Source organism: Camellia sinensis, chromosome 12 (genome assembly GCF_055761805.1).
Source record: "Camellia sinensis isolate YWXY chromosome 12, ASM5576180v1, whole genome shotgun sequence".
In the NCBI taxonomy this organism is placed as follows: domain Eukaryota; kingdom Viridiplantae; phylum Streptophyta; class Magnoliopsida; order Ericales; family Theaceae; genus Camellia; species Camellia sinensis.
The window spans coordinates 114,984,216-115,007,567 of record NC_138972.1 but is presented as its reverse complement, the minus strand read 5'-3'; the positions used below and the strand labels follow the sequence as shown (position 1 = coordinate 115,007,567).

General features: G+C 35.9%; 1 protein-coding gene and 1 pseudogene across 14 annotated transcripts in view; one reads left to right on the top strand and one right to left on the bottom strand.

Annotated features, from left to right (window-relative positions):
* The window catches only part of LOC114289352 (serine/arginine-rich-splicing factor SR34), a 243,136-nt gene extending 225,077 nt beyond the window's left edge, over positions 1–18,059 (top strand). For 3 of the 13 annotated variants that reach the window (XM_082897567.1, XM_082897568.1, XM_082897571.1), the window contains exons 8-14: positions 13,460–13,509; positions 13,678–13,976; positions 14,064–14,165; positions 16,761–16,848; positions 16,939–17,160; positions 17,365–17,398; positions 17,692–18,059. In XM_082897567.1, coding sequence (XP_082753693.1) covers positions 13,460–13,509; positions 13,678–13,740 — 113 coding nt within the window. In that variant the 3' untranslated portion in view covers positions 13,741–13,976; positions 14,064–14,165; positions 16,761–16,848; ... (1 more) ...; positions 17,365–17,398; positions 17,692–18,059. Of the gene's footprint in view, positions 1–4,287; positions 4,633–4,710; positions 4,786–4,872; positions 4,985–5,078; positions 5,126–5,260; positions 5,319–13,459; positions 13,510–13,677; positions 13,990–14,063; positions 14,166–15,373; positions 15,831–16,760; positions 16,849–16,938; positions 17,161–17,364; positions 17,399–17,691 lie in introns of those variants that run through there. The other 10 variants (XM_082897579.1, XM_082897578.1, XM_082897577.1 and 7 more) reach the window with 10 other exon arrangements.
* LOC114286537 (ABC transporter C family member 4-like) overlaps positions 1–23,352 on the bottom strand; it is a 573,165-nt pseudogene that overhangs the window by 483,487 nt on the left and 66,326 nt on the right. The gene's annotated exons all lie outside the window — the stretch shown is intronic.

The following is a 23,352-nucleotide window of genomic DNA, read 5'->3' as shown; positions in this document are numbered from 1 at the left end:
TAAAATAAACACCTTAGAGGATTCATGCTTCGTCTGTGATGGGTGGGTGAAAGCAAAAATCTCAGTATAGAATTTTCAAATGTTTATGAAATTTAATGAATTTACTTAAACCAGACTCTCTTGTGATGTTTTTGCCCTCTAGAGTTCTTTCTTTTCAAACATGTACATTTCTTCTCTACTCCCTCAAAATTATGTTTATTTTTCTCATGGGTGCGAAGCAAAAGTATCAGTTCAGAATTTCAAGACATTTACATGTCATTTAACAAATTTGAGTTCAACCAAAAATGAATTCAATCTTTCTCTTGTGACGTCATCTCCCTCTAAAAAAAAGACAGTACACCCGCAAGTATCCTACTATCAATTAAAATAAACAAACAAAATAAAAGCACACCCGCCAGTGCCCTGCTATCAATTCAAAGCAAATAAATTCAAAAAAACAGAAGCAAGTAGCCTACTATCAATTAACATGAAACAAATAAATAAAATAGCACATCCGCAAGTGCCCTGCTATTAATTGCAAACAAACAAACAAAAAAAAGACAGCACACCTGCAAGTATCCTACTATCAATTAAAATAAACAAATAAATATGTGATTAGCAGTTATGAGATATGTGATTAGTAGTTATGATATATGTGATGTTGGTTATGAGATATGTGGGTAATAGTTATGAGTAAAGTGTTGTCAAAGGGAGTTTGGTTATGCTATATGTGTTAGTGGTTATGAGGTATGTGGGTAATAGTTATGAGCAAAGTGGTGTCAAAGGGTATTTGGTTATGTTATATGTGTTAGTGGTTATGAGATATGTGTGTAATGGTTATGAGCAAAGTGGTGTCAAAGGGTGTTTGGTTATGCTATATGTGTTAGTGGTTATGAGATATGTGGGCAATGGTTATGAGCAAAGTGATGTCAAAGGGTATTTGGTTATGCTATATGTGTTAGTGGTTATAAGATATGTGGGTCATGGTTATGAGCAAAGTGGTGTCAAAGGGTGTTTGATTATGCTATATGTGTTAATGGTTATGAGATATGTGGGTAATGGTTATGAGCAAAGTGGTGTCAAATGGTGTTTGGTTATGCTATATGTATTAATGGTTATGAGTTATAAGATATTGGTTATGTGACTAGTGGTTATGAGATATGTGATGTTGGTTATTAGATATGTGACTTGTGATTATGAGATATATGATGTTGGTTATGACTCAAAGAGGCTGGTTATGAGATGTGGCTATGATTCATGTGGGTAGTAGTTATGAGTTATGTGATCAATGGTTATGAGATATGTGATGTTGGTTATGATCAAAGTGGTGTGGTTATGAGCAAAAATGTATTAATTATGAGTTATGTTACTAGTGGTTATGAGATATATGATGTTGGTTATGACAAAAAGGTATTGGTTACGAGATATGTGACTAGTGGTTATGAGATATGTGATGTTGGTTATGACTCAAAGGGGCTGGATATGAGATGTGGTTATGATTTATGTGGGTAGTAGTTGTGAGATATGTGATCAATGGTTATGAGATATGTGATTATGATTATGAAATATGTGATATTAGTTATGAACAAAATGGTGTTGGTTATGAGATGTGGTTATGAAATATGTGATATTAGTTATGAATAAAATTGTGTTGGTTATGAGATGTGGTTATAATTAAGTTATGATCAATTTGATTATAGTTATGAAGAAATATGATTTTGGCTCATAACTATAAAAAGTGACCTGTTTAGCAGGTCACTTTTAATAATATGGCTTAATCTTAGCCATTGATTTTCTATGTACCGTACATTTTTTGAACAAAATGTACTATAGACTTTCCCTTTGCTATTACTTCTCAAGATCAAAGTGGAAAATTAAAAATTTTAATTGAGAATATAATTACATTTTACACACATTTTCTCTTTTTAAATCCTTTATCAAATTTATGAACCAATTACAGTCTTACTAAAATTTCTAATCTCATAAGCCCACTCAATTATATTTATTTAAAACCTATATTAATACGACAAATCAATAAATTGGCTTAAACAAATTGCTCATTGTCAATCTAATTAAAATTAAATTTGCACGGGTTGGACATGAATATGTATTTAAACCCCATCTAAATAGGTAGCATCTCTACCACCAATTTAAAACTTTTTAAAGTAAAAAAATTAATTTTTTAAAAAAAATATAAAAATAAAAAAGCCCTTCCTGAATCGGTTACAGTCGAGATCTTAAGAGGAGTTTCATGAGATAAAAATCTTAAAAAAAAAGAAAAAAAACAATAAGTAAATTTATTTTTGTTAAAAAAACAAAAAAAAAAATATGAAATAAATAAAATGGTTAGATTTATTTATTCAATTTCATCTAACCTGTTTAAGTCCATTTATTAAATAGAAAAATTTAGGTTAGATTACTTTACATGTATAATCTTTTTGACCCCGACAAAATTCATTCATTTGTCACCTTTGATAGCGGGGAGGGAAATTAGACCATCCCTAACGCATCATCAATTCTTTTATTAAATTTAAATTTGATGAAAAATTATTATTTTTCCTACTAGATGAGTATCAAATTGAAGATATGATAAATCTTTCACTTAATTGAGGATGGCTGGGAGCTATCATCAATTCACTGTTTATAACCATTATATTTTCACCACCGGATGTCCCTCCGAATAACTATCTCTTTGTAAAAATTTGTGAAAAAATTACATTATTCGATCGACCAATGTTTTGATAAAAGTTGAAATATTCTGTTAAAATATTTGATATCAAATGAAATTTTTACTTAAATTTTAATAAAAAAAAATTACAATTGGAGGTGCTATTATATTATTTATTTTCCTCTAGAGAGATCAAATCGCAAATATTAGGGGTGAGCAACGGATGTACTGATCCGCCAAAACCGACCGAACCGAACCGAACCGAACTGAACCGATTCGCCGCATTTTGGACGGATGCGTGATGACGAGCGGATGGTTGCGGATTAATTTTCTCCAATCCGCCAATTTGGAGGACGGATGGCGGATTTGAGATTCCATTGGCCGCAACCGAACCGCCAAACCGCAAGCACCCTTAGTAATTTATAAGATTTTGTGTTTTCAATTGAAAAAGAGTTTAAATATTCTGTTGAAAAAAAGTTTCCAACTTGAATATATTTTTTGAATTAAAAAAAATAAACGTATTATTTATCTATATTTTTTGGTTTTTAAATCTAACTCTAAAAATAATAAATAGAAAATATGATATATGCTGGTTGGTTTTTGTTTTCAAAAGCATATATAGTTGTAACAATACAGAGACATATAATATCTACTACTGCTCTGTTCATAGTTTTGGTGGTTTGAATTGTTTTTATATTTTAAGAACCACAGATTGTAATACTTTATGTGGATGAATTATGCTGTGATTATAATATGTGGATGAGGCATGCAGTGATTGTGATATTCTAAAGTTTCAAACTTTCTTTCTTTGGATGATGCATACAGCGATTGTAATACTTTTTTAAGTGATTGACTATAATACTTTTTTTTTTTTTGAGGAAGTGCACAAGTTAAATTACGTTAAAAATTTATAAAATTTTAAACCGCCAAACTAATTCGCATCCATCCGCCAAACTGTCAATCCGTTCAATTCACATCTGCCGGATTGGCAGACGGATGCGGATTGATTTTCTCTAATCCGCCAATTTGACAGACGAATGACGGATTGGATGTTCTGTAGTCTCAACCGATCCGTGCCTACCCCTAACAAATATTAGTAAAATTGTAAAAAAATAATAAAAAATACGAACTCCAGTACAAATGAGAGGGACCACGTAGCATTCGCTATATGGATCACCACACGCTGACGTAACTTCCGTTACAGGCCAACTCTCAGATAGGTGGAGAGTCAGTGTCGTCTGTGTATATATAACGAAGGTCTCAAGGTGGAGAGTCATTTGAATATTTTTTTCAACAATTTTCACTAATATGTGGATAATCGTGATAGCCATTTCAAGATTACGGTTTTGTATTAAGGTTTCAGTGTTATTTTGTTCATTTCTTTTTTAATTATCCCTTGAATTTTGTCTTGTTTGTGATTTTGTTAATTGGGTATAACCATTTTGTTCTCTTTATTTGTTTATAGTTAGGTTTTGTTGTGATTTTCTTCTGATTCTTGTCATTGTTAATATTGGTTTTTTCAGGAACAATGAGTCGCTCAAGTAGAACACTCTATGTTGGCAATCTTCCCGGTGACATTCGTGAGCGGGAAGTAGATCTCTCTTACAAAGTATATCTCTCTTTTTGTTTATATTCTATTGCAACTTGAAGTGAATATGAAATGTTTTTGTTTTTTCTTTTTGGGATTTTGATATAATAACATGCATTATATAAATGCAGTAATATGCGTGTCTCCAACAGTGTTACAGAATTTGCAACCTATCTATGCATATAAACAAGTGTATTCATGAGTTAAATTTCACATATGATATTAACATTGAGAAAGATGTTTAAGGGTGCCAGATGAGTTGAATTGACTTTTGTATCTTGCTTTATGTGAAATGGTGGGCCTTATGTATTTAACTGGGTTAATGTTGCAGTATGGACCGATAGCCCATATTGATTTGAAAATCCCACCAAGACCCCCTGGTTATGCTTTTGTTGAGGTGAGTTTACGGCTGTTCTGTGTTCCTTTTATTAGTCATTCTCTACCCAACACTATTTTCCAAAAATGTTTCTTACAGTTTGAAGAGGCTCGTGATGCTGAAGATGCTATTAGAGGTCGCGATGGTTATGATTTTGATGGGCACCGGCTACGGGTTGGTCACACATGAGGCATTTCTATGTAGCATCCAACTACTTGTTAGTAGTTGTGACACTTATATGCTTTCTTGATGTTTATAAAGGTGGAGCTTGCACATGGAGGTCGTGGAAATTCATCATCAATCGATCGTTACAGTTGTTACAGCAATGGGCGTGGTCCCCATGGTGGAGTGTCCAGACGCTCTGAATATTGCGGTTTGTATTTCATTTGATATATGCATACCTGTGATTTTGTCAGGCATCTTCTGTTCTATCGTCAAATTGATTCTCATTTTTCTCATTTGTGCAGTGTTAGTCTCCAGATTGCCTAGCTCTACTTCTTGGCAAGACGTTAAGGTGAGCTGGAGCTTTAACTGGTCTTACGTGACCATACATGCACAAAATCACACATTCTGTTCCTACCCTTCCTTGGAGAGTCTATACATGCTATGCCCAATTTACTAAATTTATATATCACACATTTTCATTCAGGATCACATGCGTCGAGCGGGGGATGTGTGCTTCTCCCAAGTTTTTCGTGATGGAAGTGGTATGATGACAAACAAATTAAATTGTAGAATTCCCTGTTTATGATATATATTCATATTCATATGTTAGCACATTGAGATGTACTTGTTGGATTATTTGTTGAGGAGTTGCTATGATGAAAATTTAAAGTAGCCTGGTAATTAATCTATGAAAGTAATTGTAGGTCATTGTAGTAGTTGGATTTTGTCGGTTAAAGATCATTCTTAAGCTTCATGTAACTTTAAATGTGTTTTCTTTTTCTTTGTTCATATGTATAGGGTTCCCTATCACGGCCTAAGTAAATTATATGATTTATCTTTCTGATTTCCAGGGTTTAAATGCTCCTATGTGTGTTTCTAAACATGCTGCTGGTAGCCAAATCGTGATGAGTAGAAGAAAATGCAAAGTTGAGGGATTCTAATTTGTGAGTTTGGTAACGAGGAAGAGAACAGAGAGAATGTAAGGTTGGTAACGAGGGAGAGAAAAAGAGAGGGACTGAAAGTTGGTGTTATTATATTATATTTCAGTGTAATTACAAGAGAGCAAGCTCCCTCTCTTTATAGAGAGGAGAGGGAGACAATTAGCATCGGATGCCTGGAATTTACATTGAGAGAAACTAAAGCTAAAGTGAAGTTCTCTTCTTTACAGCTACACATTGTGGCCTTTACAGATGCAAGGTTACAGCTATACATGGTAGTGGGGGGTATATTATATGTATATTATATGTTAACAGCCCCCCGCAAACTCAAGGAGGGTAGGCATCGACCAAGTTGAGTTTGGAAACAAGATCACGAAAGCGCCCAGGAGAATGAGTCTTGGTGAAGATATCAGCAGGTTGATCGGCAGAAGCAATTGGGAGAAGATGAACAGTACCACGTGTAACATGTTGTCGAATGAAATGGCAATCAATCTCAATATGCTTGGTGCGATCATGGAAAACATCATTGTGAGCAATCTGAATAGCACTCTGATTGTCACAATAAAGAGCGGTAGCGCCAGAAGAGGAAATACCCATATCAGTGAGGAGCCAGCGAAGCCAGAGAAGTTCCTGAGTAGTATCGGCAAGAGCTCGGTATTCAGCTTCGGTGCTAGAACGGGCAGTGAGGGATTGTTTTTTGCTACGCCAAGTAAGAAGAGAATCCCCTAAGAAGAAACAGAAGCCCGTGGTGGAGCGTCGATCCGTAGGATCCCCAGCCCAATCAGCATCAGAGAAGGCACGCAGTTCCAGAGATGAGGAAGCAGAGTAGTGAAGGCCATGGAACAGGGTGCCTTTGATGTACCGAAGGATGTGAAGGAGAGCAGTATAGTGGGGAGTGCGAGGAGCCGACATGTACTGACTAACAATGTGAACAGCATAGGCAATGTCAGGACGAGTTACTGTGAGATAGACAAGACTGCCGACGAGCTGACGATAGAGAGTAGCATCAGGGAGGAGAGCCCCGTCGAGAGGAGTGAGACGAATCTGAGGATCAACTGGAGTAGATGTAGTTTTGCAATCAGTAAGACCAGCACGAGCCAGAAGATCGGATGCATATTTGGCCTGAGATAAGTAAGAGCCAGTAGGATCATGAGAGACTTCAAGGCCTAAAAAGTAGTTGAGAGTACCAAGGTCCTTCATCTCAAACTGACGGTGGAGAAAGCGTTTGAGGTGGAGAATACCAGCTGCATCATTACCAGTGATAATCATATCATCCACATACAGAAGGAGAAGAGTGGTACCATGAGGAGTAGTCCGGATAAAAAGAGCAGAGTCATAGGAGCTGGAGGTGAACCCAAAGTCATGAATGGTAGAACTGAACTTAGCAAACCAGGCACGGGGTGCTTGCTTGAGGCCATAGAGGGCACGCTGTAGTTTGCAAACCTTATGAAGGGGAAAAGTAGACCCAGGGGGAGGTTGCATGTAGACCTCCTCAAGAAGATTACCATTGAGGAAGGCATTTTTGACATCCATTTGAAAAAGCTCCCAGTGGCGAGCAGCAGCAACAGCCAGTAAACTGCGAACAGAGGTAAGCCGAGCAACAGGAGCGAAGGTTTCCTCATAATCAATCCCATATTCCTGGTTGAAACCCTTGGCAACAAGACGAGCTTTGTAGCGTTCAATCGAGCCATCAGAATGAGTCTTGATTTTGTAAACCCATTTGCAGCCAATCGCAGTTTTGCCAGGAGGAAGGTCAACAAGATCCCAAGTATGAGTTTTGTCCAAAGCCTGAAGTTCATCAGTCATAGCTTGCTGCCAAAGAGGATTAGTACAAGCCTCACGATAGGAGGTAGGTTCATAAGTAGAAAAGGCAGCAGACCCAACAATATAATCACGAAGGTGGATAGGAGGTTGAGTTACCCGGTGTGGTCGACCCGTAGGAGGATCGGTGGGAGGAAGAACCAGTGGAGAAGGAGGTGGTGCAGGGAGAGGTGGACCTTCAGGGAGAGCAGTCTGGTGGGGAGCAGGAGTGAGCAAGGGCGTCTCAATGACGGAGGGACCTGTATCAAAATCATCAGAGAAGAGATCGATGGAAGGATTAGTAAACAGTACATTAGTGGAAAGTGCAGGTAAGTGAAATGAGGATAGGGAGGAAAACATTTGGTGCTCCCAAAAAACTACATGGCGGGAGATACGAAGACGTTTAGAGAGAGGGTCCCAACAGCGAAAGCCTTTATGTTCAATTCCATACCTAAGAAAGCAACAAAGACGAGAACGCGGTTCAAGCTTGGTGCGTTCATGAGATTGAAGGAGAACAAAGCAGGCAGAGCCAAAAACCCGAAGATTAGCATAGGGAGGGGAGTGCCATGCAGACGTTCAAATGGAGTTTGATTATGGATGACAGGGGAAGGAGCGCAATTGATAGTGTAGACAACAGTGAGGGCAGCTTCCCCCCAAAAGTTTTCAGGGCAGGAAGAAGAAAGAAGGAGAGCGCGAGTAGTGTCAAGAATATGCCTATGTTTCCGTTCAGCACGGCCATTTTGCTGGGACGTGCCAGCACAGGAACGATGAGGCAGTGTACCATGACTCTAAAGAAAAGAAAGGAAATCTGAATCCCGATATTCCATAGCATTGTCGGAGCGAAAAAGTTTGATGGTTTTAGAAAATTGGGTGTGGATCATTTGGGCAAATCGATAATAAAGAGTTTTGAGGTCAGACCGAGTTTTCATGAGAAAAATCCAGGTAAACCGTGAAAAATCATCAATGAAAACAACAAAATAACGAGATCCCCCCATAGTAGTGGTAGGGGAAGGGCCCCAAATATCCGAATGTATAAGATCAAAAGGTGCACAGGAAACAGAAGTACTTTTATTGAATGATAAAGCAGGTTGTTTGGCAAGTTGACAGGGTATACAATCGAAAGTATCTGGAATTACATGACCCAATTGTCCACTAGAAACCAAAGACTTTAAGCGAGTAATAGAAATATGTCCTAAGCGACAATGCCAAAGCTGAAAAGGAGATAATGAGGAAGCAGAGGCAGGAGCAGCAATCTGAGGAGAGGCAGGAACATGAAGGTGAATGAGCTCATAGAGACGTCCATGCTTACGGCCGATCCCAATAGTCTGCCTCGTCTGAGGGTCCTGCACCAAACAATGAGTAGCAGAAAAGGTGACAGTTAGACCAAGTTCACATAATTGACCAATAGAGATAAGGTTTAAAGTGAGAGCAGGGATATGATAAACTTGAGGTAAAGTTAAGGAAGATGTGGAAACAGTACCAAGATGACGGACAGTCATGAGAGAACCATCAGCAGTTTGAATTGAGGGAATATGAGGAGAGGAAGAGATAGAAGAAAATATAGTTGAACTGGAGGTCATATGATTACAACAGGCAGAATCAAAATACCAAGAAGAGTTACCTGGAATTACAGACAAAGCAGTAGGAGGAGGTGTACCAGAAGGGGAGAGAAGGTGTTTGAACATGGCCTCGACATCTGTTGGAGAAAAGAGAGGGGTAGACGGAGCCGGAGACTCAGAAAAACCCTCAGCGGCAGCAGCAGCAGTGGCGGTGTGAGGAAACTGATTCCCAGGATGAGATTGGTTCCTGGAACGATGAAAGCTCCCCCGAGAAGAACCACCGCGAGAAGAGTGGTTGTTGGAGGATGAGCGGGATGGATGGCGAAGACAATCCTGTTGCAGATGACCAGGACTAAGTTTGTTGCAATAGCGGCAGGTTCTGACTGGGCAATTGACCAGGAGATGTGTGGAAGGAAGGCCCCGATTCTGACAGTAGAGACAGGCAATGGTCCGCTGGGGGAATGATGGTTGGTACGGGGGAGTGGCAAGAACAGAGTCCACATGATGAGGTTGGAGAGTACCAAGACGAGTCTCTTCTGATAGCAACTCAGAAATAGCTTGTTCCAGAGTGGGCAAGGGATGGCGATGAAGAAGAGAGGCACGTACAGGCTCAAAAGATGAAGTGAGAGCCATAAGAAAGTGCACCAACCTTTGCTGATTACGATAAGCAGTAAATAAAACAGCATCTTCTTGGTGAGGCCAAGTTGGTTCAGAAAGAGCAAGCTGGTCCCAAACGGAGTACATTTGAGAGAGGAAGTCATTGATGGACTGACTAGATTCTTGGCGCATCCGATGAAGTTGGCTCTGAAGTTGATATTGATGAGCAAGACCAGTAGTCTGGTAGCGTTCTTTCAAAAAATCCCAGATATCTTTGGCAGGAGTGGTGACAGAGTCAAGCTGAAAGCGGCCAAACTGAAGACTGATAGAGGTAACAGACGTATTCCGAAACCAGGTAATGATTTGGTAATTCTTACTGTCCCATTCCTCAAGGCGATCTTCATATGTAGGAGTAGCAGGGGAAATAGTGGTTTCAGCAGTGTCTTTGACCGGTTGGGTGATGTCCCCGGTGATAATTCGCCAGAGCTTCTTTCCTTTGAGGAAGGAAGACATGGCTTGGGCCCATAGAACATAGTTGGAACCATCCAAAATAACGGAAATAGGATGGGAGGCATTAGGACGATCCATAATAATAGTGGAGGAGGGCTAAATGGATAGGGAGAGACCTGTAGGAGCAAAATTAGGTAAAACAGAGTGTACCAGTGAGTCCGGAAGGTCGAAAATAGCTAGGAAAGGTGGGCTGTGCAAGGATGATGTCAGCAGGGTGGAAAATGAGGTCAGCGGCGCACGTTAGCAGGAAGGGCGTGCGGCGCACGGTAGCAGAGGGGACTGGCAGCGTATGTTAGCCGAATGGCGCACGCGGGTGCACAATAGCGGAACGGCGCACGCGCGGCTCACGGTAGTAGAACGGCGCACGCTGGTGCACGGTAGCAGGTACGGCGCACGACAGGGCAGGATGGAAGGCGCGTGGCAGCGCGTGTGAGAGTGGCAACGGAAGCAGAGACGCGCCGAGAGAAGAAGCGGCGCGTGAGAGCGCGTGAAGGCTTGTTTGGTGATGGGCTTGGTGCCGTTGGGATCGTAGGGAAATTCCGAGCTGTTTGGTATAGTCCACTGTGTACGGAACTAAGACCTAAAATTGAGGGATGCCAGAATTGTGTTTCTAAGCTCTGATACCATGTGAGTTTGGTAACGAGGAAGAGAACAGAGAGAATGTAAGGTTGGTAACGAGGGAGAGAAAAAGAGAGGGACTGAAAGTTGGTGTTATTATATTATATTTCAGTGTAATTACAAGAGAGCAAGCTCCCTCTCTTTATAGAGAGGAGAGGGAGACAATTAGCATCGGATGCCTGGAATTTACATTGAGAGAAACTAAAGCTAAAGTGAAGTTCTCTTCTTTACAGCTACACATTGTGGCCTTTACAGATGCAAGGTTACAGCTATACATGGTAGTGGGGGGTATATTATATGTATATTATATGTTAACATAATTGATTGGGTTTTGAACTTTGGAATATAAAAAGCTAGGCTTATGAGTTATGACTTTTAGTTTAATAACAATATACTGGGGCTAAGAGCTAGTGAAAACTGGGCTAAGAGCTAGTGAAAGCTGTAATCTGTACAACTGATGTTTAATGGTCACTGTAGGTTGGTCAACAAAGGAATTAGAATTGCCATGATTTTGATATGCTTTAACCCTTAACTTGTCCTTAGATTTGGAATATTTTTTGGAAGGATTTGGAGTAGAATTTATTATGATTGTCATCTACACTGACAGTGACACTGACACTGACACGGATGCTGACACGGTGATTTCAAAAAAATGGGGATACTAACACGGCGGGGGGACATGGCAAATTATTATTATTTTTATTATATATATTTGCTATGTAGATTAATATTATGTTACCAAATAATCAAAATTAATAAAAATTAGCATTAATTCAATATATATATAAACCATTACATTCAAACAAATTAATAGATTATCCATATTTGAACACGCGTGTCCCCGCCGTGTCCCCTGTAAAAATAAAAAAATAAAAATAAAGGGACACTCCATTTGGCGCGTCCCTGTGTCCCCAACGTGGCTCTATTGTGTTCCCTTCAAAAAAAAAATATTTAAAGGGACACGCATATGTCCCTGTGTCCAACACCACTACGCGCTTATTTTGAAGTGTCCGTGCTTCATAGATTGTCATTGTCAACTTTATGGAATATCAACCATTTTATATATTATGTAGGAAGTGTCATTTATGTGTAGGTTTCTAAAGTTCGACTTGATATTGGTGTTATTATTATTATTTTTAATTTATTGACAAGTCAGTTGGGAAGTGGTTGGATTCAACTGATTATGTTGATCACATTGCTGGCATGGATGTGGGGCTTGTACATATTTAACCAACTTCTTATCATATCTGAACTTTCTTCCTGGGTTAATGTGTCTGCCAGTTCATACAACATAGTGCACGGAAAGGTATGGGTTGAATTAACTATTGTGTCTTGCTTCTTGTTCTTGTAATGGAATAGAGTTCATGTACAACGTAATTTGGCTTGAGATAGTCATTTCAGGATGGGGGCAGGTTGAATTAGACTTAGGTCGATATGCCTGTAATAACTATTGTGGTTTATCATGAGAATTTTGACAAATAAGAGACCTTCCCTCCCATGGGTCCCATCCATGGTTTTAAATAACGGTATAGGGATATGTTTTGGGATTGGTGTTTGCTTGCTGAGCCTGGCTGAAATGCATAGGTCGTGTGCTATGGTTTCTCTATGCGACCTACCTGGTGCCCAGGTAACTTCCTATAAAAGTAGTGATCAGTAGTGTGCTTCTGATCTTTCTATGGAATAGTTCGTCATATAAAAACATAAATGTTTTATCTATAGATGAAACCAGCAATGAATCTTAATGATAATTTAGAAAAAAGTCACAGACCCCATGAATTCTTGGTATCATCCACAATCAATGCATCTATTTATGGCTGGACATGGCAGATGTGTGAGATATTTTAGTGTCCTGCAGATCAGCAATGAACTCTATTAATCTGTTTATCTCCATTTCAAGCAATAATTGTAAGTACAAATTAGATCCAGAGATTTGACTCAAGATATTTTCTTACGAAGTTTTGTTGTCTATGCCAGTTCAAATCCAACTCGGCCTAGTAATTTGCCAATCTACCATGAGATGGTATTACCCCTTGTCCTTTAGAAATACCTGATACGTAGGAATAAAAAAACAATCCAATTTTCTGTTATATCCCTTGTTTTCCTGCGATTGTAGTTCAATTGGTTAGAGCACCGCCCTGTCAAGGTCTTTTGCGGGTTCGAGCCCCTTCAGTCCCGTCTTAGTCATACTACTCTTGCTCAACTCAACATGCATTTTAGAGTATTCATCCTAGGGTTTCAAATCGCAGTGATAGCTATGAATGCTTAAATTTTTAATTGTGCAAAGTGAACTTGTTAGCAATGCAAAAGACACGGGGATGGTGTGGACATATATTGATTTCTCCGTATGCGGTTGAAGCAGATCTGACAATTAGATTTTCAAATGAATTAAACATATTCTGAATTATTACACTGTCTATATTATTTTACTGTCTTGGGATTCAGTTTCTTCCTACAATTTATTTAAGCTACACTTTTGCTGATTCTATGTACAATGGTCTATCTTATGATTTGTGTTTGGACTTCTACCTAATCCGTTTGTGCTATTCTGATGGTTTATTCTGCAAATTGTTGCATTGTCTTCAGAGAATTATAGAATTGGTATGTCTCTCATTTTATCTCTGTAACTGGATTCTAATATTATCTATTATGGTTGTCTTGCAGGTACAACAGGGATTGTGGATTACACAAACTATGATGACATGAAATATGCAGTAAGTCACCATTTCGTTGTAAATTTGTTTCTGTACTTGTTCAAGTGGATGACATAAATTTTTGTGAGTTTATTTATTTATTTATATTTTATTATTATTATTATTTATGAAAAGCGCATATTAGTTGCTTTATATGCCTAAGCAGCCTGTTGGTTTCCTATTCTGCAGATTAGGAAACTTGATGACTCTGAGTTTCGGAATGCTTTTACTCGAGCAATAGTTCGTGTATGACTTTAGCTTGTTACTTCAATATTTTAATGCTAATACCCCATATGCATTCTGTTTAGCATTCCAATTTACCTACATGTAAGGGAGTATAAATCAAGCCGAAGCCGAAGCCGTAGCCGAAGCCAAAGCCGAAGTTGGAGCCGGAGCTATTCCAGAAGCCGCAGTCGTAGTCGCTCTTACTCGAGAGGCAGGAGCTACAGTCGCAGCCGGAGTTTGAGTCAGAGCAGGAGCAGGAGCAGGTGGTTGGATCATGTAATTTTTGGCTATATATTTTGCCATTTTGCGTTTGTTTTTTTTTCTTCTAATTTTGTTGAATTATCATTCAGCAAGTCTCCGAAAGCCAAATCTGTGCGTCGATCACCTGCTAAATCTCATTCAAGATCTGCTTCTCGTTCTCGTTCTGGATCAAAGCCACGTTCTCTGTCAAGGTATACCTTTATTGTTATAATTTGAGCTTGATCATAGAGATATTCATCATTATTCCATGGTTTCATACTGTTTCCCTTGGATGACCACTAGTGAACTAATGTTATTTGCTATCCCATTCATATTCATTTCAGTCCTTTCTGTGACTTGTGGAAATAAAGCTTACTTCGTTTTGTTTTAAATGGTGTCTGATGGTTGGTCCACATTGTAAAGTTATTGATTTCTAAATCGACGGGAAGATAAAAGGGAAATAAAAAGTGGAGTTGATTTAAGAATATTAGGAAGAAAATTGTGCATGTTGAAATAATGAATGATCCTATTGGCAATGTGGTATTTCTGTGTGAATGAAATGAAACGGAAATTGTGTGTTGACACTGGTTTATTTCACATAGAATTCTTTTACTCGCAGTTTTAAATTGTCTACTTGGGTTTGTTGATATGTTTCGTGTGTTATTTATTTTTTTAAGGTAGTCCATTTGACATATTTTGCCATGTTCTGCATCATGACAAGTATTGAAAATAGGTCTGGTTTCGTTTTGTATTTAGTCACTGATCCTTGGCTGTAAATGTCAGAAATTGCTATCCAATGATCTATATGTTCTGCATGATGCATTCAATTTCTTGAATTTTTATTCTTGCTGTTTCATATTTGTCATATTCACATCATGTGTTGGAATTGCTTTGTACACATTTTCAGTTATACTGTATCAATTGTTTTCCATTGTAGAAAACCTTACAAAGGATTGATTTATAACTTGAACTCGTCAGTTATGTATGACCATACTCTTATCAGTTATGCATGGTGCATTGTGTCACTTTAGCTACCTTTATCATCAAGTTTCATTTTGGGTTGTAGCCGCATCCAAGTCACATTTGTGAATCCAACTTTTTCGCTTGAACTGGATTCAATCTACTACTAATGCATGGGAGGCACTCACTATGTGAGTACACGTTAAATGAATTACTGGCAGCAGCCTTTGCTTTCAACGATAGATTGGACAATGTGGCCTTCTGTCCTGCAACATTTGGGGTCATTGTCTGGAACGATTGATTCAAAAATTGATCAAGATTAGGTGAAGTGAAGCAATGAAAATGTGATTAACATACGGACTTCACATACAATGAATAGTCAAGGGCTTAAATTTAATTCACTATCCCACAAAATATGAATATATACACATGAATGGATATATGTATGTATTTGTTGTAGGGGAAGGTATATGACTTTTTCGTTGGTTTGGGGATGAGGCAACCGAGCAGGAAGCAAAATTGACGTTGGAATCAGCCTCTCATCAACAATGGGCAATGCCTAATGATTCCTGATACTGTAACATTTTCTGTGTCCCCAGTCTCAAGAGACTCAGAGATTTGTGCTTTTAATGCTCTCACTTCCCTCAGAGAGAAAGAAGCAAAGCGACCTTGAACTGACTTTCAGAACTGTTTAATAAACCTTTTTGTAGGCTTTCACACACAGCAAGAAACAAAAGTGCTAAAATCCCTAAAAAAACCTCGTGAATGGACTTAAGTAGCAGGAAGACTGGCCAACGTTATATCAACCGAAACAACTTGCAGAATCGTTACTGCAGACCTTGGTAGGAAAAAAAGTATCTGCCTTTGCAAACATGGATTATCAGTTGTCAAGTGGTTGAGGAAAGTTACCAGGAAAGGTGAGTGAGTGTAAAATAGTTTTAGATTTCGATGTTTGTCGTATAGTTAAGGGAACAAAATTATTTAAATTGTTAAAAAAAATTATTTTTGTATGAGTACTTTGTAATTTAAGTAATCTACACAACTTCACTTCGGGAGGAACACCTTGTCTTCTCCTATATAGATTAGGGGTTGTTTGGTATTGTAAAAAGTTGTTTTTGTGCGTGGAAAAACTGAGTTGATTTTTGGCCATTTTAGCTGACAACAAACATGCATTTTAGCAGTTTGGCTTTATACTTATATTTTGCCAAAAAGCAGCTTTTTTAGCTGGATCATATTTAAAGTCGGCTTGGCTTTAGTTATTAATATCTATTTTGTGATAAGTTTTCATGAGTTTATCATTTGTTTATCTGCAGTTTGAAGAACCTTTGTGGGTTTTGTTAGACTCTTGTGTACTATTTGAACTTATCTTGGCATGGTCCTGCCTAAATAACAAGTCTTTGGCTCATCTCTCAAGTTGATTTATTTATTTTATTTTATTTCTAATTTCTACTACGTCGTTGCCAAATATATTTTGTCATCATATGAGTGGAGAAATATCTCCTGCATACTTAGCTAAGAAAAAAGAATGAAGGGATCTACGTACAAACTCTTGCTTCTAGTACTGATATGTATGATGTATCATTTTGATTTATAGGTTTTAATTCCAAGTTCTATTTTAGGCTCAATTAAATGGGGAAGTGGTGAGGAGATTTTCCGGTATTCTTGCACTTTACTAGCACATTGGCTTCAGTGAACTCTGCTTGTTTTGTCCAATATTTGCCATGCTTTCTTGACTTCATTATTGGTTTAGAAGAAGTGGTATTGAGAAAACATACCAGATTGTCAAACAATTATTAATCCCATTTTGTCCTTTTTATATATATGAAATTACCTTGTTTGTTTTTTAGATATGGATGTATGCGGCTATCTGGGGATTGGATAGTAGGATCTTGGTGGGATGTGGTTCAAATGCCTGCAACTCTTGTGGTTGCGAAGGTATGCTGTTTTTTAGATGGGCAGCTTTAGAAACCTTTGTGGTATGTCTGTTCTAATACATTAAGCATCTCAAATGTCCATGGGTGCTAGATTGGGAACAATGAAGTTCATGGGTTGTGATGTTAAAGCTGGACTATGAACTAAGTGCTATTGGAATTTGGGTACCACCATCCTTCTGCGGTGGAACAATTATACTGTCATTGCTTTTTCAACGTTGCCAAGCTAATAGAACACAGTATCTGGATTCTTTGTTGGTCTTTTGGGCATCCTGTCACTGGTGTCTTAAACAAGCATTGTAATGCTTTCATCAAGGTTTGCATTTTAACTTTATTAGGTCTTTTATTTAGAGGGTGCCATATATTTCTCTGTTGGGCTGCTAAATATTTGTGGCTTTCCCTTTTTATCTGTTTTGATTGTGGTAAATATGACTTGGAAGAGGCATCAAGGCTCTTGGAGCACAGTAGTTACAAGGGACTTGTGGATATTAAATTTGGGTTGTTTCTGGAACTTTTGCAGATCTCCATCAAGATCCAGATCTCCCGTACCATCTGTAAGTGAAACCTCACATTCTTTTTTAGCAATGTTTTGAAACCTAGATACTGGTTCTGTTGATTTCCCATATTCTTCTTGCCTATGAACTTGAAGTTTTGGGGCAATTTAATCTGGTTGAACCCTCATTAGTTAATTAATAAGTTTGAATATCTTAAAGAGGGTTTACCTGTTGAACATCCTGATGTCTTCCGTGGGTAAATAGACTATCTATAGTTACAACAATCTTGATTTATATGAACCTGCCATTGTTTTCTTTGTATTGCCTTTTATTTTGAATTTGATTATCTTCAGTGGCAGAAACGCATGAGTGAAAGCCCGAAAAAGCACAGTTCTAGTCGGAGCCGGAGTAAGAGTGTGTCCAGGTCCCATTATTTTGCACCATATTTCTAATTTTTACTTTTAGGCATTTGATTCCTTGGTGGCCAAATTTGTGTTATCATTCATTTTTTCTGTTTTGTTATTATCAAATACGTCAGCCATGGTTCTGATTGCAATTATGTTTAGGAGGGGAAATTTCTTTGCCTGATATTTACGTTTGTGGGTTAACAGTGGGTTCATCTGCCACAATTAAAAAAATAGACTGGAGTTTGGATGGATTTGGAATAGTGATTGTGTGTTATCATTTTCAGCTAATTTCTAAAATGTTTGTTGAACTAGAACCCATCATCTACCAAATTTACTGCATGTATTTTACTTGTGAGCTTTCAACTTATTGGAAAAGGCTTTGGTATTTTCTGGGTTATTGACGTTGATTGTCCAAATATATCTGTGGTCTTGGTTTTCTTTGCTTGATTTTTGTTGTACTTTTTATTTCATGTTTCTGCTGGTTTCTTGCCTTCTCGCCTATGGGCTTCTCCTTCTGATATAGTAAATGTTGAATTGAGGGGGTTAGGTTCCATTTTGTCAGTCAAGTTTGGTGGAGTGAATGTTTTGTGTAATTGACCGGAGAGTTTTTATGCAATAATGAGACATCTTTGGCATGTTTAGTCGTATCTTTAGATGAACGGTGATCTTAAATTTATGAGCTTAGAAATGTTCTAATGGACTTGAAAAATGCTTTGGAGCTCTAATTTTTGAGCACTAAAGCCAGTTAGTGGGTTCCATCTATTGTGATATGATGTTTTGGTCTTGGTTTGTTTTGTTTTGTATCTTTTTTCTTCTGGCCATGTCAATAGTGTGCCATTAGAGCACGAAAATTAGTGCTCTGAATCATTGCCTTATCCGTGAATCTTGTTTTTGGCTACTGATCATGTTGAAACCTTGGCTTGAACAGTATCTTCTCACTGATGTCAACGGTAGCCCTTTATGTTCTTAAATTTGGTTTTATTGTCAAGTTGATAGGCAATTTGGCATGGGTGGACCATCCGTGTAGTCACATTGTCTGATTTATTGGCGTGAAGAAGGTAAGTTGGCATTTCCTGCTATATGCATAAAATAAAAAATGCCTGAATTTTTAATATTTAACGGATTGCCCACAAGGTGGTATCTTCTGTATTTTGTAATGACGAATAAGCTTATTATAGATTTTGGCTGCCTTTGGTTCTCTTTTAAAATTATGGTTCTAATTAAAAAAAATTAAAATTCTTTTTAAAATTTATAATTAAATATATAATTCAAAACTATTCAAAATTCATAATTAAATATAATTTTTGAGTTGTGTTTTGAGTTATGTGTGTGTTTGGTTACGATTTGAATGTGAAGTTGTGTTTTGTTGGTTTGGGATGTTCTAAAAGAGTACACTTTTTGACGCTCACTTTGGGAAGTTGGTAAAAAGTCAACTTTCAGTTTTTTATCAATTTTGAGTCAAATCACCTCTCACAAAACTTACTCACAAAAAGACAAAATAAGCTAAAAAAGTAAAAAAGTCAACTTTTTACTAACTTTTCAAAACACCACTTATTGGCTTATATGGGTTGGGTTTGCGTTGGATTTGATGTGATGTGTTAGAGAGGTGATGTGATTTAAATAAGATGATGCGACTTAAATAGGATAGTGATTTTTTGACTTTTTATATTATTTAGTTTATGCCAAACCAACCAAGTTTAAAATATTAAAATTAAAAAATTTATAAAATAAAATAAAATATTAAAAAGATTAAAAATATGTAAATAAAAATTATATATTTAAAATAAATAAAATAAAATTTTCTTAAACATTTTTTAATATTTTAAAAAAATTTCGAATACAACTCAAATTTCAAAGACTCAAAATTTAAAATACAACTTAAAACTCTTTTCAAAATTCATAACTAAATAAATTTTCTTTTTTCAAAACTCGACTCACAATTTCATACTTAAATTATAATTTCGCATTCAAATTATAATTTTAAAATTAAACCAAATGGAGCTTTTATGTCTGTGCTTGAGATATGGTTTAGAGCAATACCCAGTATTTTTTTAGTTTTCGTAGGCTCTGTATTTGTTGATGTATATTTTTATCCCTTCATTTTTTGTTGTATTCTTGGAGCGTCATTTGGCTAATTTTGGGGATTTAGATAAGTTGCGTGATATGCTTGCTACTTGTTGGGATGGTTTGGTTGGGTTGAATAGTTATCTAGTTTAATTTAAATTGTATTGAGAGTTGTCTGAATTTATTTAATTTTGACTTGTAACATGATCTTGTTTTTTTATATTTGACCTGATCATAATAAATTAAAATTGGGTTAGGTCCAACTAGGCTAATTAATTTGTTGAAATTAGATCTTATTAACATTTTTATTGGTAAAATTATTTATAGCAAACCATTCATGTGATGAGAGAGACAAAGAGGAGTGGAGTGATGAGAATCAAGGAATTGTTGTCTTATTGTGTTAGTGTTATTGGTGTATATATATATACACATATCATTAAACGACTAATAATTGATATATATATTTAATATTTTTATATATTAAAATTATGGTTTTGAATTGTTTGGATTGTGTGATATTTAAATTTAAATTTAAATTTAATTTTAATTTTTTAAATTTTTATCTAAGTTTACACCAAATTTGGCGTTTGGGGTTGGATGGTTTGAATTTCACCCCTAACTTCGCTTGACGATGAAATTGCCTACGTGAATTGAAATTATTATTTATTCACAATGATGTAGTAAGTGAGTTTGTCTCTATATCATTAGGTGTAACAAATAAAAAGTTGACTCTTATATTGTTGTGGGTCAAATTATAAGAGGTTTTTTGAGAATTTCAAAAAAAAATTAATACGTAACACATTAATTAATAAAAAAATATAAATTTATTAGTTTGTGTAAATATGTTATGAGTTAAAAAAAGAAAAATTACGAACTAGTAAGATAATGAAAAAATAATTACACTATAAATGAAATCTTTTCTAACATAAGGACTTACATTAAACGGGGCTATAAAAGTATAAATATTCTTTTATTGTTGACTAATTTGTAATTTTTGTTAAAAAGAATGGTGATGTAAGAGCATCTCCAACGTTGCATCAGATTGAGTATCGGATTTGAATTTGATGAAAATCACTTTTTCTCTCTCCAATGGTTTTACCAAATTGATATCAAATTGAGAACGGAGCAAAAGTTTCATCAAACTGAGGATCTCCGTGAGATTTCACCATTTCAATGTGCATTAACGTTGGAGGTACCTGCTTCAATCTTGCTTCAATTTTTAGTTGGCCTGCGAACTGGTTCAAATAGGTAGGTTACTTTGTGGCACTACGAATAAATTGAAGATTGATATAAATTTAAATTTCCATCAAAATGCAACATGGAAAAGTTACATCATATATACATATAAATTTTGAGTTGAGAAGTAGCCATTCTGCATCAGCAATTTTAATAACTTACCGTTGGTGTGACAGAGTATTTTGAAAACTTACCATTGTTGTTGTGCTCTATAAAATATATCAATATTTTAATTTTATTATATTATTACAATTTTTATTTTCTTTGTGAGTTTCAGTTTGATAATGTTATTACAATTTCTATTTTGTTTGTGAGATTCAGTGTGTATTATCTGTTTGTCAGGTTTAATTTCTTTGTGAACTGCAGTTTGATAATAGCATTACAATTTGTTGAAATTCTAGGCATAATGTGAATTTTTATAATTTTATGTCATTACAATTTTTCTTTATGAGCTTCAATTTATAATATCTGATTTTAAGGTTCAGTGTATATCATTACAATGACAATGTCGGATATGGGGACGCTGCTGCGCAGCCCCCGCAGCAGCATATGTTGTGCGGCAATTTGAGCCCATTTCGGGGTCCATTTTGATTATCCGAACCGTTCACATTTTAGAATACGTCAAGTAGAACATGCCTGCAAAAAATTAAGTTAATCGGATATCGTTTACGCATTCATCCACTCACATTTGTATCTACAAAAATAAATACAAATGTATTTTAGCTTGATTAGAATGAATACAAATGTGGGTGGATGAATAAGTAAATGATATTGATTAACTTGATTTTTTGCAGGCATGTTCTACTTGACGTATTTTAAAATGTGAACGGTTCATATTATCAAAATAAGTCTCGAAATAGGCCCAAATCACCGCACAGCAGACCCTGCTGCGCGGGCTGCGCAGTAGCGTCCCCACTTCCGACATTGTCATTGTCTTAGGAGGGGACCAAGGAGATAAGAAAAGGCACATGAAGTGAAATGGCAATACCAATGAGCGGTCACAACGCGCATATGATGTACTAGACAGACATACCTCTGTTTGGCAAGTTGGTTTATGGGCTTTTTTGGTTATTTTAGTCACAAAAAACAAAATAGACTATTTTAGTCACAAAAAATAAAACATTACATCCAACTCATAATCATTACACTCTTTTCTCACAAAAAAAGTCAAAAAAGTCAAAAAGTCATTCCCAAACCAAACTTTTTAGCCCAGACTAAAATAACTAAAAAAGTCAAAAAGCTAAAAAACTAACTCACTTTCCAAACCAACCCATAAAGTTAGATAGATATGCGGTGGGTGGTAATAGGATGCCGTCACTAACACAAATATGTGGTGTAGTTTCATCTTTGAGCAAACCCATTATTTTTGTAGTATTATCAATAGGATAATATTAAGAATATCAAAATTTTAATCAAATAAATAATTAAATATCTCACATAGTGTGATTTGTAATTTTATGAACTCACATTTAGATGAAATATTTAATTATTTATTTAATAAAAAATTTGAAACCTATAATATTTTTTTTATAAAAAATGAACTCTTATAGAAAAGGACTCTTCTCTCTCCTTGTTTAGGAAACCCACCAAAGTTTCAACTCTCAAATCAAATGTCCACTACCCTTAATTAATTACACCCCAAAATATGGAAATAGGTTGTGCATAGAGTCTCTATTATTTAGTGTGTTTAGTTTTAATTTTTTTAAAATTATTATTTTTTATTTTTTATAATTTTTTATTTATAATAAATATTTTTTAAATTTTAAATAATTTTTTTACTTTTTTAGATATAACTTATTTAGATATATCTAAATAGTAAAATATTTGTAAAAAATGTTTTTAAAAATTAATAAGTACACAAAATACAAAAAAATATACTTAATTTTTATTTTTTTTTATAATTTTGGTATTGAGTGAATTTTTAATTTTTTTTACAAATATTATATTTTTTAATTATATTTATATTAGGTGTGTCTAAAAATTAAAAAAAAATTACTTAAAATATAAAAATATTCAATAAAAATAAAAAAATACAAAAAATGAAGAAGTTTAATTTTTTAAAAAGTGAATTCTTGGTATTATAACTCATTCCCTTCACTTTCTCAACCCACTTGCCTCCAATCACCAAGTTTCATAACGTTTATTTATTTATTTTAATCTATATGACGTGAATAGATAGATAAATATGTAAAGGTAATATAGATAGTGTTTAGTTTAGTCTTAGAATTATGATTATCTGTTTTGAGTTGTGATTTATAAGTGTGAAATTGTGAGTTGCTTTTGAAAAGAAAAAATTTGTTTGGTATA